This window comes from Pediculus humanus, genomic scaffold (assembly GCF_000006295.1).
Source record: "Pediculus humanus corporis 1103172107910 genomic scaffold, whole genome shotgun sequence".
Classification (NCBI taxonomy): Eukaryota; Metazoa; Arthropoda; class Insecta; order Psocodea; family Pediculidae; genus Pediculus; species Pediculus humanus.
The window spans coordinates 707,401-723,736 of NW_002987483.1; the positions used below are offsets into that span (position 1 = coordinate 707,401).

Consider the following 16,336-nt stretch of genomic DNA (forward strand, 5'->3'; position numbering starts at 1 on the left):
AAAAAATAATAATGATCCGAAAGTGATAACGTATTTCGTCACCTTATAAATTTAATAATTAATTAATAATTATTATTATCATTTATTTTAAAATTTGAAATTTACAATATTAACAACTCTGTATTAGAAAGCGTACTAAGACAATCTTAAGATATCGTTATGTACATACATAAATTATTTAAATTTTTTTGTAAAAAAAAAAAAAAGTCAACAATTAAATGTGTTTAATAATTAAATTTGCTACGGTTAATAAAATAGTTATTCGTGTAAAACATAACGAATGAAAAGAAATTAATAATAATAATAATAATAAAAACTCTTATGAATCAATCAATCATCTGATTAAAATCAGTATTTTGCCTTAGAGAGAGAGAGAGAGAGAGAAAAATAATAATAATAAATATTGCAATAAATATCTTGTGTTGTGTATATATGTGTATATTAATTATATATATATATATATATATATATATATATATATATATATATATATATATATTGAAATAATAATAATAATTAAAGATCAAAAAACGGTTAAATATTGTCGTTACCAAAGAATAAAAAATTTTTTTTTTCTCATTATTTTCATGATAATTTAAAAAAAAAATATGCGTTTGCTTTGTGATGAGTGACATTTTTTTTTCTAATGTAATTAAATATATATATATATATATATATATATATATATAATAAAAATTAATTTGTTGTAAGAGATGCTTGTGTTATTATTATCATGCCAATTAGGTATGATAAATAACCTAACAGGAGAGTCATTATATATATATATATATATAAAGACTTTTGATTTTAGATAAAATTGTAGAAAATTTTTGTTGAATAATAAAATAAATTGTAAATAAAAATATTAAATATATATATATATATATATATATATATATATATATATATATATATATATATATATATATATATATATATATATATACTTATATATATATAGTTTAAAAATGTAATAAATAAATTTTTCTAAAAAAAATTGTAAATATTTTGGCATAAAAGAAAAAATGTTAAAATTAATAATAAATAATTATAATTAATATTTTAGGTAAAAAAAAAAAAAAAAAAAAAACATGTCAGACTTTGTTTTTTTTTTTTTTTAAATTAAATTAAATTATTAATTAATTAATTAAAAGCTTTGTATTAATTTTTTTTGTTTTTCTTTATGCCGTAAAATTAAATTTTAATTAATTTTAAAATGAAAAAATGTCACAATATATATATAGAATTGAAAAAAAGGGTGTAAATTTTATGCCTTACAATTATTATTATTATTATTATTTTTAGCAATTAATTAATTAATTAATTAATTAATTTTTTTTTTAAATTTTATCTTGAAAAAGTTTTAATTAGTTTATTTGTAATTTCTTTTTTTTTTGTTATTTTTTTTTAAAGAAGAAGTCGTGTATATATTTAAAAAAAAAATTAAAAAATTCTAATAAAATTAATAGAAAATAATAATAATAATAATTTTTTTCTTTTTGGTTTTGTTCTTTACTAACCGTTTTTTTTTTAAAAATTCATTAAAAAATTAATTTAAAACTTTTCATTTTAAATTCTAAAGATATTTTTTAAAGAAATTGAAAGATATATATTAAAACACAATTTATTTTTTATGGAATACGTTTTGAATTTTAGCTTCGTTTTTTTTTTGGTCATCACAATCGTTATTTTTAAACAAATCGAAGGTTAAAAGTGTAAAAATGATACTGATAATTTAAACAAGTGAAATAATTAAAAGTAAAAATGAATTCTTACATATTTTCCGCGTGTATCCGCTGCCGGAACATGAAATTTTACAAAAAAAAGGTTTTACGTTTTAATTTTGAACAAAAATTTTAAAATGAAGTTAACGGTTTTTTCAAGTAGTCGTGTAACAAGAATGTCGTTCGATCAAAGATTGCGATAAACTCTGCGCATGTTCTAATTTAGAAGGCAGTGGTAATCATTTTTATATTTGTATTTACGGTTTTGAAATAGTATAATTTTTCTTTTTTTTTTTTTTTTTTTTTTATTTATATATTTATAAAAAATGGATTTTAAAAACGTTAAAAAACAAATTTTACAGGCAAGCGATTTAAGTAAAAAAGGATCCGTCGATGAATCAATAAAAGATTTGGTTGATTTTATTAACGAACAAGATGATTACGTTACGACGAGTTCTTGTTCTGGTAGAGCAATACTATTTACATCGGTCAGTATTAATTTTATTTTATAAACTGTTTTAATTTAAAAAAAAAAAAATTTTCAATTATCATTTTTGATTTTTGTAGAGTTATGGAGACGTTACTGGTCATAAAAAATCAAAAAAAGATTGTAAATGGCTATACACAAGTCATGATTTAATTGATCCTGATACATTTGTAAATAGTGTTAATTTAACCGAAGGAGATTTGCAATTTAAATTCGAGCCATTTATTTTACACATATTGTGTTCAAATTTAGAAAAAGCAAGACATTTGGTAATTTTCATTTATTTTTTTTTTTTTATATAATGTAAATACAACAAGAGATAGAATTTATTTTCATATAATTAATGATTTCAGCATACTTATGCAATCGGTGCAGGATTTAGAGATTCGGGATTAACTGTAGGTAAACATGGGAAAATAACATTAGCAATTAGAAGTAATTTAAGGTTAGAAGTTCCACTTTCTCAAGGAAATGTAATGCTTGTTTCTAATTTTGTAAGTTAATAAAATATTTCCTAATACTTTTTACATAATTTATCACTTTAAAAAAATTACATTTTTGGAGTTTTTTTTTTTTTTCTTTTTTCAGTACTTAAATTTTTTAGCCGAACAAGCTAATGAAAAAATGGAACTGAATAAAAGAAGTATTAAACATTTTTTTATAGTTTTAAAAGAATTTTTTAACAATACCAAAAAAACATAATTGAATAATAATAAAATTCCACAAAAAAAAAAATTTAATCCATAAGTTTTATTATATATTTAATAAAACTTTCTTTTTATAATTTAATTTTGCTGCGTAAATAATAATCAACTTAATAATAATAATAATAATGTGTAGTCGAACAATTGAGACTTTATTAAAAGTTTTTAATTTACAATCTGCCTCAATTTAAACATTATTAAAAAAAAAAAAAACAGTTTTTTTTATATTTTCTTTTTCTTTTGCGACTTAAAAAATTTTTTTTTTTCAACGATTCGTTTTATTTGAGTTATTTTACTTAATTTTTTATATATTTATATTTAACCCTGTCAACGATACTAAAAAAAAGTATTGTTAAAAAATTTTTAAATATAAAATCACTACTCCATGTATAATAATAATAATTTTTTAAATGTATTCTTTGCAAAATAAAAAAAAAATTTCGGCATTACTTTTTCGTGTGAGATTAAAAATCTTTAATTTTATCGAAAATTCTTATTTTCTAAATTTTTTTTAATAAATGTTTTTTAATATAAATTTGATTCTTTATTTTTTTTTTTAAGAATTTATTTAAAAATAAATTTTTAAATTAAAAATTGCACTTAACATAAAAAATACAATTATAAATTATATAAATAATTTTAAAAAGATTAAAATTTATAATTTATCAAATATTTATAACAATTTAAACGATTATTAATGAACTATAAGGTCAATAGGTCTTGATTAAACTATAAAATTAATAATGTAAAATAACATTTTTTGTCTTTCGTTTATTATTATTTTTTCTTTTATGCACTGAACAAATCACTTAAATAAAATGAAAATGATTTTGTAAAATGTTAATGAAATTTTTTTTTATTATTATTATTAATTACTACTTGTGATTAAAAAGTATTTATTGTTTATGTTTGCTGTACTGGGTAAGGCTTATAATTTGGATTATTTGGTACACCTGTCACAGGAGTTGGTATTGAAAGAGGAGCAGTCATTGGCGAGAAATACATGTCATGTTGATAAGGCATAACAAACAAATGGGATTTCCACGGATTGCACATAAAACTAGCTATGTAAATAAGATAAATTAAAAATGTGGGTGTCGTTAGGCAAGACACAACGACTAATAGGTGCCAAAGAAAATCCGGCATGTCTTTTTCATGGGGCATTCTCAAAACTTTAACAATAAGCGTTACCATAACGTCGTCCCATCTTGTTATTGTGTAATAAAAGCAAGATGCAACAGTTGATAATACAGCCAAAATTGTTAATAAACCCATGAAGCTGCGAATAAATTGTAATCCTTTTTTTTTTACGTCAACGCACCACGCTGTGAAAAAAGATATTAAAAGTAATGCTGCTCCAGAGCCGCCAAAAAAATAATCAACATAATAAAGTTCTGGGTAGCAATGGTTTGTAAATACAAAACACGTTACAAAAAGTCCAAAAAGCATGTAATGGCAAAGAGCAATGCAAACCGTTACACGAACGGGACACCCGGAACATCCAGTTTCTAATTCATAACAATATCCCATTTTCACAAAGGGTTTGGATTTAAAAAAAAAAAAAAATATATTTATATATATATTTTGTTGACAATTTAATAATAAATTGCCACCAAAATTATTTAAAATATTTTTATGATGTTTATTTACTCTATGGTAGCGTACTCGGCAGAATAAAACTTAAAACTGGCGGTAAATTGAAAGAAATGGAAAATGTCAAATGATAATTAGGGTCGTACAACTTTGTATATATTTTCGTTATTTATTTATTGTTGTTTAATTTAAATTTAATCGTAATAAATATATATATAGTTATGGGTATTCAAGGATTGCTTCCATTTTTATCAAATAGTACGAGAGAAGGACATATTAGTGAATTTGAAAATGAGTATGTTGCAGTTGATGCTTATGTATGGCTTCACAAAAGTATTTATTGTTGTTCTTATGAAATAGCTATGAAAAAACCTACCACTAAGTAAGATTTATAATTTTTAATTACAATTTGTTAAATTATTTATGTGTTTATATAATTTTTTGTGAAATTTCATTTTACTAGTGAAGTACCTTTAAGAGGTAGAAACATTCAAAAAAATTTTATTCACATTGTTCTCCACTAATTTGATTTATTTCATTTTTATTTTTTTCAGATATATAACATATTGTATGAGATATATTGAAATGCTTCAACATTTTAAAGTAAAACCAATATTAGTTTTCGATGGCAGAGATCTCATATCTAAAGAACAGACGGAGAAAAAAAGAAGAGAGTAATGCAAAAAAAAAATATGTAGTTAGTACTTTTGTTTTAATTAAATCCATTTAAAATTTTATTTGTCTTATTATTTTTTTTTAGAGAAAGAAGTAGAAAACTTTCAAAAGGTTTAAATCTTTTGAGAGCTGGTAAAATTGTCGAAGGAAAACAGCTTATCGGAGAATCTGTCGATGTGAGTCACGATTTAGTGGTTAACTTAATGAAGGAATGTCGTAAAATGAACATTGATTGCATTGTTGCTCCTTATGAAGCTGATGCTCAACTTGCTTATTTTAGTATTAATAAAATAGTATCTTGTATAGTAACAGAAGATTCAGATCTTTTAGCATATGGCTGTGAAAAGGTAAATATTAGTAATTCATATTGATTATAATTTTTTTCTTCAAATTGAAATTTTTTTATTTTTTTATATTTAGGTAATGTTTAAAATGGAAAAAAATGGCAGAGGAAAAATAGTAGAAAAAAATAATATTTATAAATCATTAGGTATTAAGGAAGAAGATTTTAGTGAAGAAAAATTCAGGCATATGTGTATTTTATGTGGGTGCGATTATTTGCCTTCGCTACCAAGTATAGGACCTGCAAATGCTTCAAAATTTATAAAACTTATTTCCGATAAAAAAACTGTGGATGTAAGTTTATCAACTGCAATTTTGTAATAATTCTTTTGTTATTTTTTCATTCATTCTTCACATAATAATTTCAATTAATTAATATTACAGTGCCTTCCACAACTACCAATATATTTAAACAAATTAAAAATCACAGTCAGTCCTGAATACATAGAGGGATTTAAGGTAGCTGATAATACTTTCAAATATCAATTAGTGTATGATCCTTTTTTAAGAATGCAGGTACCTTTAAGGCCTCTCTCTGACGGAGCCGAACCAGTTGGAAAAATGTTACCTAACGATGAGGCCTTTCAATTGGCCATCGGAAATATTGATCCAAGTACAATGTTATTAGTTGACAATTACGATCCTGATACTGTAAGTAAATTACATTAAAAAATTTTTTGATTAAATTTAACATTTTTTTCAAATAGATTTGTTATTATTTCAGGCAGGAAAAGGTTTTAAATATTTGTGGAAAACTACTACTACAAAAGAAGAAAAACAATTTTCTCAAGAATCACAGGTTAATAATAAAAGACAAAGCGAAGGTAAATTTTATTTATAATAAAACTTTCAAATTATTATTTTTTATAATTTTATTATTATTATTATATTTTTTTATGTCATACTAAATGTAATTTTTTTAAGTATCGATTAGTTAAATTGTATTGAAAAATGTTTATTTTCTACTTTTATTTTGTATTGATAAATTTAATTTTTTTTTTTTTAAATTATTAAATACAAATAATTATTTTTAAAATATTTATTTTTATTATTATTATTATTTTGTTTTTTTTAGTGACACTAAATAAACCATATTTAAAAAAATATTGTCAATCAAAAGATATTGTTAATGAAAATTTCGATCCTAAATTAAATAAAAGTAAATCAGCTTTTGAATTTTCACAAAACAAGCATAAAAATTCTTCATCATTATCACAATCAAAAAATTTTGATTATAATGAATCATCTTTTGTCAGTAGCAGGTAATTATTATTATTATTAATTAATAATTTTTTTATTTCAACGAATGTTGATAATTAATTAATTTTTTTGTTTGTTTTTTTTTGTTGTCGGTAATTTAAGGTATTTCAAATCGAACAAAATAGAAAAAAAAGATAAAAAGACTGAAAAAATAGAAAGATTAAAAAATGAATCTCTAGAGGAATATTGTCAACGTTTACACGAGAATTATTTTACAGAGACTGATAATGATAATGACGTCATTGAAAATGAAAAAGTCACAATTAATAACGTGTCACAAAAATTTGACGAAATACGGAAAAATATTGTAAAAAAATGTACATTTAATAATGATGATGATAGTATTAATAGTAGAAAAATAATAATTAAAAACGAGACTGATGAGCGTGTAAGTGCGAATAAAATTTGTGATAATAATTCGATAACAGATTTACCAATCGTTGATTACATGTTAAACGAAGTGGAAAAAGATTTATTTAATGATGATGATTCTATTCTACCCGTGGAAAAAAATATAAATAATTTTACGAATATTATGAACGATGGTAAAAAAGAAGTCGATGAGTATGTGATGACGAACGGAAATGGAATAAAATTAAACGGTTCGGATGGTAATTCATTCGAAGAGACGCCGGAAATAGGAAATAAAGTACGTTCAGAAAGTAAAATAATGGAAACAGATTTAAAGGAACAAGAGGATGAACGCACCGTACCTACGAGACCTTTATCTCCAGTTTTTAACGTAAATAAAAAGACTGAAAATATAAATTACGTGAAAATGGAGACGTTTGTAGATACGCTTAGCACTCCGACTTCATTATATTTTTCACCATTATCCGAATCGGATATAAATCAATCGACTAAAACTGTAAGTTTGTTGTTAATTACATAATTCCATAGAATAATACTTTTTATTAATAATTCCTCTTCTTTTTTTTTAAAGTTTTCTCAAGAAAGAGTAAAAACGATGGGAAGAAAATCAAAATCATCATCATCATCATCATCGTCAACGGAAAAATCAAATAAATTGAGTAGGAATCTAAGTAAAAATTCAATTTTATGTCGAACGTTATTTCAATTTGGATTTAAAAAAGAATAAGAACTCATGTTTCGATGGCGACAAATTTATTTGTCGTGTCATTAGACGCGATCTCGCGGTTTTTTTACGTAAACAAATGAAAACAATAATAAAGAAAAAACGAATCTGTGGGATGATGATTATATAATAATAAAAAAAAGTTTTTAATCGAAAAAAAAATTCTTACGGTTTCTATTTTAAGTTTTAAAAAAAATGTTCATCGTTAATTTATATTATTATTATTATTATTATTTTAAATTATTATTTGTTTATTGTTATTTTGTATCGTATTTAAAATATACATTAAATTTTTTTTTTTTTTTAAATAAAAACTTTGAAAATAATTATTTTATATATATATATGATAATATTCGATTTCGATTACATCACATTATAAAAAACTTTTTAATCGATTAAATAATAATAATAATATTCCATTAGAAAAAGAAGAATAAAATGATAAAAAGTTTTTAAATGATAATGATATCTTTCTGTAAGTTTTTTAATTTAAAAAAAAAAAAAAGAACAATTATAACACCTGTCATATTTATTTCCTTTACAAAAAAAAGTCACTAATTAATAAATAAATTATTAATCGATAATTGAACATTTGCCCAAAAAATAAAAAATAGGCAGAAGGTGTAGAATAATACCTTTTTCGAGAGAGAAAGAAAAAGAGAGAGAGAGAGAGAGAGAGAGTGATGGAAAAAAATTTCCCACTTGGCATAACGATAAGATTTTTTTTAATTTTATTTTTTTCCTCCTAGAGGGTGTTGACGATAGAGGAAACGCAAGACTGGATTGGTTGCCATGGAAATGACGTCATTACTGCCGAATTCTCTTCCCCCTCTTTTTCGACTAAAGTAAGATGGCGGTTTCGTACGGTAAGAGAAAATAGTTGCAGTTCTCGTTTAAATCGTTATGGTTAAAAGTGCCGGGATTGTTTTCCTTTTTTTTTATTTTTAAATTTTATATTATTATATATAATTAAAATAAATGTCGTCGTCGTACGTTATTATTTTTTCATAATTAATGAATTTATAATAATAATTTTTAATAAAAAAAAAAAAAAAGGAAAAAAAAAATTATGACGACCTAATATATATTGTTTTATTGTGTTCGGTTCGGGTTAATGTAATACGAGAGAGAGAGAGAAAGAAAATTTTTTCATTTTTCATTTTTATCCGGGTGAAAAGTGTATCATTATTATTATTTTATTTATAAAAATTGTGTTTAATATTAAGATTGAAAATATTACAATTCCGGTTCTTCCATGATATAAAAAAAATAAATTTTCTATGTGAATTTCCGGTTTCTTCATATAATTTACACATTGTGCTCCCCCCTACCCTTCTCTTCAATGCATTGGCTATTGGCATAAATGGATAACTGAGATTTTTCACTTTGTTTTTGATATTTTAAGGTAAGATTAAAATTATTTTTTATCATCATCATCATCATCATCATTTAATCTCATTGTTTCCCCCTTCCTACCACCCCCTTTCTCCCCCATTCTCACCACCCCCTTCCCTATCTATTAACCAAAGTTTATTTTTGATTATGTTATTTACCTAATAATCGATTTATTTTTTTCTTTTTTTTTCGAACGTTTAAACATTTTATTTTATTTTTAAGTAAAGTGCGTGTTATTTTATGCGTGTGCGTGTGTGCGTGTATAAAACGCATAACGTTTTTTTTTTTTTCTTATCTTTAAAAAAAAATAAAATAAAAAATAAAATAAAATTTTAACGATAGATGACGCGTGAATGTTTAACATACGTGCGTGAATGACGGTTGGTTTAACGGTCATTTCAAAATTTCGAAAATAATATTCTTCGCGTTCTTTTTTTTGATTTTTTTTCCAGATAAAATTTATTTTACTTGACCCAAATAATTATCATTATCATTATTATTATTATTAATATTATCATAATTAAAGTAATATTAATAGTAGGTGAATATTATTAAATCGTATTCGTTTATTTTAATTTATTTTTCGATCTATCGATTTCAAATTTGAAATTTTTTTTTTTAACGGTTAAATTAATAATAATGATAATATAATAGGATGAAGTTAACGAAGTTTGGTTATGTTTAAAAAAAATTTTCTTTTCTTTTCTATTCTTTTATTTTCTTTTGGAAACATAAAATAGACTAAAGGGGAAAAAAAGGTCACGATGAATATTATGCGTGATATTAATATTAATATATGTGCGTGGGTGCGTGCGTGCGTGTGCGTGTGCGTGCATTAAACCGAATAAAGTAAATAAAATTTATTATAAAATTTTTACTGGGAAAAAATTATTAAATGTATATATATACATATAGAAATTTATTTTCGTTAAATTCAATTTAAAATATTGAATAAAATAAATAAAATGTTGTTGCTGTTGTTTGTCGTTGATGTTTGTCGTTTGTCGTTTGTTGTTGTATTATGACGTATATAGAATTACAAGGAAATCAAAATGAAATCAATTTTTTCTTTTAAGCAAAATGATTTCGTCACGTGTTTTAAATTTATTAATTACATTACCGCCATCTTTGATTTAGTTTATTGTATAGGAAATAAAAAAATTTTTTTTTTTTAAAATAAATTTATAAATAATAATATTAATAACGCCTGTTGAAATGATTTTAAATTCGATGATAATAATAATGATTCATTGAAATAAACGAATAGGTATAATCATAAGGATTTGTATTTATTAATAATAATAATAATAATAATTTGAAAAATTTCATCGAGATTCATTTAATACAATTATTAATAATAATAATGATGATTATCATTAAAGCGGCGCAAAAAAAAAGTTTATTTTGGTATTATTATTATTATTATCATTATTTTTTTTTACGGGAGAACGAAAATTTTCATTTAATTAATTATTAATAATAAAAATAAATAAATAAATAAATAAAAAAAGGTTCGGTTATTTTCGGCCGTTAATTTTGTATCTTCAAAGTAAATTAATTTTTTTTTTTTTTTTTTATTAATAGGAGCAAATTCCAAAAAAAAAAATGAGTCGAGTTGCGGGGGAGGAGGGGGTGTGTGTGGTTTTTGTTAAAAAAAATTTTATCCACCGATCGATGACGTAAAAAAAAAAAAAATAATAATAATAAAATACATAAAATATTTTCACCTTTTTAAAAAAAACGAGAGCAGTGAAAAGTTTATTATTATTATTATTATTATTATTATTATTATTATTATTATTATTATTATTATTATTATTAATATAGATTTAAATATAATTGATATAAAAATAAATATAGATTTTGCTATAATAATATAATCACGCAAAACTTTTTACTTTGAATACATACATATAAATTTTTACGTGTACACATACAAAAACGTTTTCTCTCTCTCTCTCTCTGTCTCTTTCTCTCTCTCCATATATATATATATATATATATATATATATATATATATATATATATATATATATATATATATATAAATACAAAAATGAAAAGTCATTTTCATTTTAAAAACTCCCCCCTTCTCCCTTCTCCCTTCTCCCCTCTCCTCCTTTTTTTATTTTTTTTAAATTGTGTATTCAAAGTATACATTGCATCATTTTATTATTATTATTAATATTAAAAACTGTGAAATTTTAATAAGGTATTTTTTAATTACTTTTCTTGGTCAGAAAAAAAATTATTATTATTATTATTATTATTATTATTATTATTATTATTTTATCGCGTGTTAAACTTTTTTAATTTAAATTTTTCTTTTTTTTTTATTAAATGCTTTATAATCGTTCATTTTTTAAACAATTTTTTGATTTTTTTTTTACAAAGTTCTTATAAATTATTATTATTATTATTTTTTTGTACCTGTTTGAATATTTCAATAGTTCGTATATGTCAATGTCAAGGTTTCTCCCACCACCCCCACCCACCCACTCTCTCTTTCAACCCTTTTAAAAATAATAAATAGATCGAAGAAATTATTTTTTTTGTTTTTTTTTGTTGTTTTGTTTTCTATTGACACGATGATTTTATTAAAAAATAAAAAAAAATTTTGTATACCAACGCTGATTTTTAATAATAAATAAAATTAATTAAATTAAATTAATAGAATTAGCGGGAGGGGGGAAATAAAATAAATAAATAAATAAATAATAAATTATTAACGTTTTTAATTGAGATACGTGTCGTTAATTAAATTTTATTATTATTATTAGCATTGTATTATTATTAGCATTATTAACGTTAGATTCTGAAAAAACACATAGCATTCTATGTAGTCCTTACAAAAAATAAATAAATAATAACAATAATAATAATAATAATTGCACGATTGCGAAAATGGAGCAAGTAATGAATGACAAAAGTTTTTTTTTTCCATGTGTAAGATTCGACAGAATTACACGACGTACATTATTATTATTATTATTTTCAAATGAATACAATCAATTTTCATTTTAACATAAGCTTTTGTAATAATGATAATAATAATAATAAATAATAGTGTATTGACGTCATTGAAAAGATTAACCTCTTTTTTTTTGTTTTTTACATTAATTTTATTTTTATGTAAAATATTTTAAATGTCTTTATTTTATTTTATGTCATTTATTACTATTATTATTATTATTATTGTTATTATTATTGTTATTATTATTGTTATTATTATTATTATTATTATTATTATTATTATTATTAATATTATTTTAAAACGTTTAAATAATTTATGGGTATAAAAATTATAAGGAATCGATTTAATATTTATTCAAAAAAAAAAAAAAAACGCAAGAAATAAATTGTTAGTTTTTAATTTTTTTAAATTTTGTCACACACGCACACACACACACACAGGCGCGTAATAATAATAATAATAATGGTTTCTATTGGTCCCCTTAAAAATAATAATAATAATAAAATTTTTTTTTATATATCATTAATTTTCAATCGATTTCATTGGTGGCGTTAGGAAAAAATAAAAACATTTTATTATTATTTTTAATTAACGAGTTACTTTTTATTTTTTATTTTTTGTTATAATTTTAAACATTCATTTGTTAAATAAATAATTGTTTAAATTTTTTATTTTTATTTATGGAATGAATGATATTTATTTAAATGAATGAGTTTAAAGTTTACAAAAAAAAAAAAGTAAAAAAGTAAAAACCTTAATTTTAACTAATGTACGTGTCCTGGTTTTAAAAATAAATTCGAATGCATTTAGTTCGTTTAAGTGAATAAAATAGAATAGGAGGAAAAAAAAAGTATACAAAATAACCTGGGTCAGTAAATAAAGCAGAAGAAAAAAAAACCTCCCCTCCCCCCGCTTAATTAATTTAAACGATTTCAAAAAAGAAAAGGCTAAGAACGATTTAAAATTATGCGTGTTAAAAAGTTACAGAAAAAAAATTAAAAAAATTTGAATCCAAGTTTTTCTTTTCCATTAATCCCCCCACGCATGAAAAGAAAAATTTAATTTAAATTTAAAATAAACGTTTGTTAAAACTTTTTAAAAAGTGTTCTTTTTCCTCCCCTCCCCCCTACCCTCCCCACTACCTCCCCAACTTATATATTGTGGTAAAAGAAAAAGAAGAAGATGAGGAAGAAAAAAAGAAAAAAAAAATTAAAAATTTCAGTCGAGTTTTTTTCTTTTTTTTCTTATTTTAAATCTGATTTAGTAAGATTAAAATTTATGTTTCGGATTGTATTATTTCCCTGGGAAAAATCCACCGGAAACGGAAATAAAATTTGTAAAAAAAAAAAAAATATGTATGTAAAACAAAAAACGAATCGTAAATATTTATAAATACATAAGTTATTATTCGGGTCGCGGAAAATTATACTAGATTTTTTTTTCGGGTGTTTTTTTTATAACCCCCTTCCCCCTGCCCCCCAAAAAAATGTTTATACGTGTAATAATATCGTCTGGGAAAATTCCAGAAAATTATTTATTATTATTATTATTTGACAAACTTCACAAATTATTTTTATTTTTCCTTTTGAAATTTCATTAGTTAATATAATATTATGCCGTCGGCCAGAGTGTAGCCCCCCTTTTTTCAAATAAATAATAATGATAATGATAATGATGAATAATGAGAATAATAATAATGATAACGGTATTGGTTGATGAGTACTTATAAAAATGTCGGATAAGGAAAACTTTCGGATAATGTATCTTAAAAACGTAAAAAAAAAAAAAGATTTGCGTGCTCTAAGGAAATAACGTTAACGTTCTCAATTTCACAACCCCGGGGGAGGGGGGAGGGGTGATAATAATAATAATAATAATAAATTAATATTAATTAAAATAACATAAAACATTTTTTTTTTCAATAAAAATCATAGTATGATAGTATCAAATGATTTACTTTTATAAATTATATGTAGCCTGTGCTCCCCCGTCCCTTGTCCCCTGTGCCCCGTCCCCCATTGATGATAGTCACAAACGTCAATTGATAATTAAATACAACAACAACAGCAAAAAAAAGGGAAAGTAAAGAAAATGAAACCGAATTGAAAATCAATAAATACATAAATTATTAATTAATACGTTCCAAAAAAAAAAAAAATATGAAAACGTCAAAAAAAAAATTTTCCGATAATTTTTTTTTTTAGTTTCTTTTTCCGGTTTGGAAAATTTTTTTTTTAATTGTTTTAAAATTACAACGGCCTGCCTGAAGATCACTATTATTATTATTATTATTATTATTATTATTTACGTGCGATTTTTAATTACGTTTGAAATTTTATGACGTAATTACTGATGGTCGAAATTATTTTAACAAATTACGAAAATGGGATAGTCCGTTTTAGAAATAATAATAATAAAAATAAAGTTTCGTGATAATAATAATAATAATAATAATAATTGATTAATAAATTATTCGGTTTATTTATTTATTAATAATTTTTTTGCATTTTTTTTTTTTTTACTTTTCGAATGAATAAGAAAAAAATAAAATAAAATTAGAATTAATTAAAATATAATTAAATGATGATGGGGGGAAAAAAAATTATGATTATCATTATCATCATCATCATTATTATTATTATTATTTATAGTCGTTTTAATTAAAAAGATTTAATAATTTTTTTTTTGTTAATAATCGTGATGTAATTTGAAAAATTATTAATGATAATAATAATAAAAAAAAAAAAATTATTTTTTATAAATGTAAATTATCGAGATTCGATCATGTATGGGAAATTGAATGAAAACCCGAATGAATCGGGAAACCGTACAGGATGAGCCTATTATTATTATTATTATTATTACGATTAATATTCAAGGTTTTGTGTGAGTTTTCCAAAATTCGTTTCAGATCTCCATCCGATACCTTAGGAATAAATATCAACAATGGTATTTAAAAAATTTTCCGGAAAAATGTGAGTCGTCCTCACGTAACGGGATTTCCCCCATAAGGTTTCTTCTTTTAAATTTTTTTCTTTCTCTTCGAATTTCCTTTCGGTGAATGTAACACGATTTCCCCTATGCTCCCACAATGGACGACAGAAACCTTTTTTTTCCTTTTTCTCCTCTCCATTTTCACATTTCCCGGGTAAATTTCGTATTTACAAATTCCTAATATTTCATCCTTTTTCCGCTTCTGAGGTATTTTTTTTTGTAACATCCGGTCCGGATATTTTAATTAATTTAAACTACTTTTTGGAATTTGGCCTTGAAATGATATCCGGTTTGTTACCTGGCACAATTTTCGTCAGTTAAGAATTTGTCGATTCGATTTCCCGACGTTTAACCTTGAGTCAAAACCGGACGTGACGTTTTATTATTATACATTACCTTATACTTCCGTTTCGAATTCACGAAAGATACTTCAATGAAGAAATTATTATTATTATTATCATCCAATTGATTTTAATTTACGAACTAACTTTAAGGAAAAGAAGCCATTAAAATATTTATCACGAATAATAAGTTTTAATAAAAGGATTCGATTTCCGTCATTTAGAGGATTGATTAATGAATGAATGAATTTTTCTAGTAAACCGTTAAACCTTCTTGGTTGGAATAATTTTCCAACTCGTGACCTTGACGAAAATTTTTGCGTACTTCTCAAGAGGAGAGAGAGAGAGAGAGAGAGAGATAGAAAAGGTTTTAAATAATAATAATAATAATTTTTCAAATGTTTTTATTTATTTATTTATATAACTTTTGATTTGCCGTCGTAATAACGTCATAAGTTAAAAAAATTCATTTTGTAAATTATTTTTTTTTTTTTTGCTATCCTTCAAAGTTTCGAGTTGACAAAGAGTCGCGGGGGGGAGGGGTTAATTATAAAATAAAAGTTTTGCTAATAATAATAATAATAATATTATTCCGGCATTTAAAAATTCAAATATTTTTGCGTTAATTTTTTTCCGAAGGTAAAGTTAAAAAAAATATTTTTCGCGATGTCACCCCCCCCGTTTTTTTCTCTCTCTTTAAAATATAAATGTATTTCATTTCCTTTTTCCACCCACCCCCCTCCCCCTCTCC

The 16,336-nt window shown here is 22.9% G+C and overlaps 3 protein-coding genes across 3 annotated transcripts; 2 read left to right on the forward strand and 1 right to left on the reverse strand.

Annotated features, from left to right (window-relative positions):
* Positions 1-2,050: 2,050 nt before the first annotated feature.
* Positions 2,051-2,828, forward strand: Phum_PHUM400440 (uncharacterized protein; the record flags this gene model as incomplete). The annotated part of the gene is made up of 4 exons (XM_002428741.1): positions 2,051-2,212; positions 2,292-2,480; positions 2,565-2,709; positions 2,800-2,828. 4 exons carry the CDS (start codon positions 2,051-2,053, stop codon positions 2,826-2,828), a joined length of 525 nt encoding a protein of 174 aa, XP_002428786.1.
* A 789-nt stretch (positions 2,829-3,617) lies between these two features.
* Phum_PHUM400450 (uncharacterized protein) lies at positions 3,618-4,445 on the reverse strand (the record flags this gene model as incomplete). The annotated part of the gene is made up of 2 exons (XM_002428742.1): positions 3,618-3,644; positions 3,834-4,445. The coding sequence occupies 2 exons, from the start codon at positions 4,443-4,445 to the stop codon at positions 3,618-3,620; spliced, it is 639 nt and encodes a 212-aa protein (XP_002428787.1).
* Positions 4,446-4,729: 284 nt separating this feature from the next.
* Phum_PHUM400460 (exonuclease, putative) lies at positions 4,730-7,884 on the forward strand (the record flags this gene model as incomplete). Its single annotated transcript, XM_002428743.1, has 9 exons — positions 4,730-4,890; positions 5,063-5,182; positions 5,269-5,530; positions 5,604-5,819; positions 5,910-6,176; positions 6,250-6,349; positions 6,601-6,787; positions 6,888-7,653; positions 7,729-7,884. 9 exons carry the CDS (start codon positions 4,730-4,732, stop codon positions 7,882-7,884), a joined length of 2,235 nt encoding a protein of 744 aa, XP_002428788.1.
* Between the last annotated feature and the right edge of the window lie 8,452 nt (positions 7,885-16,336).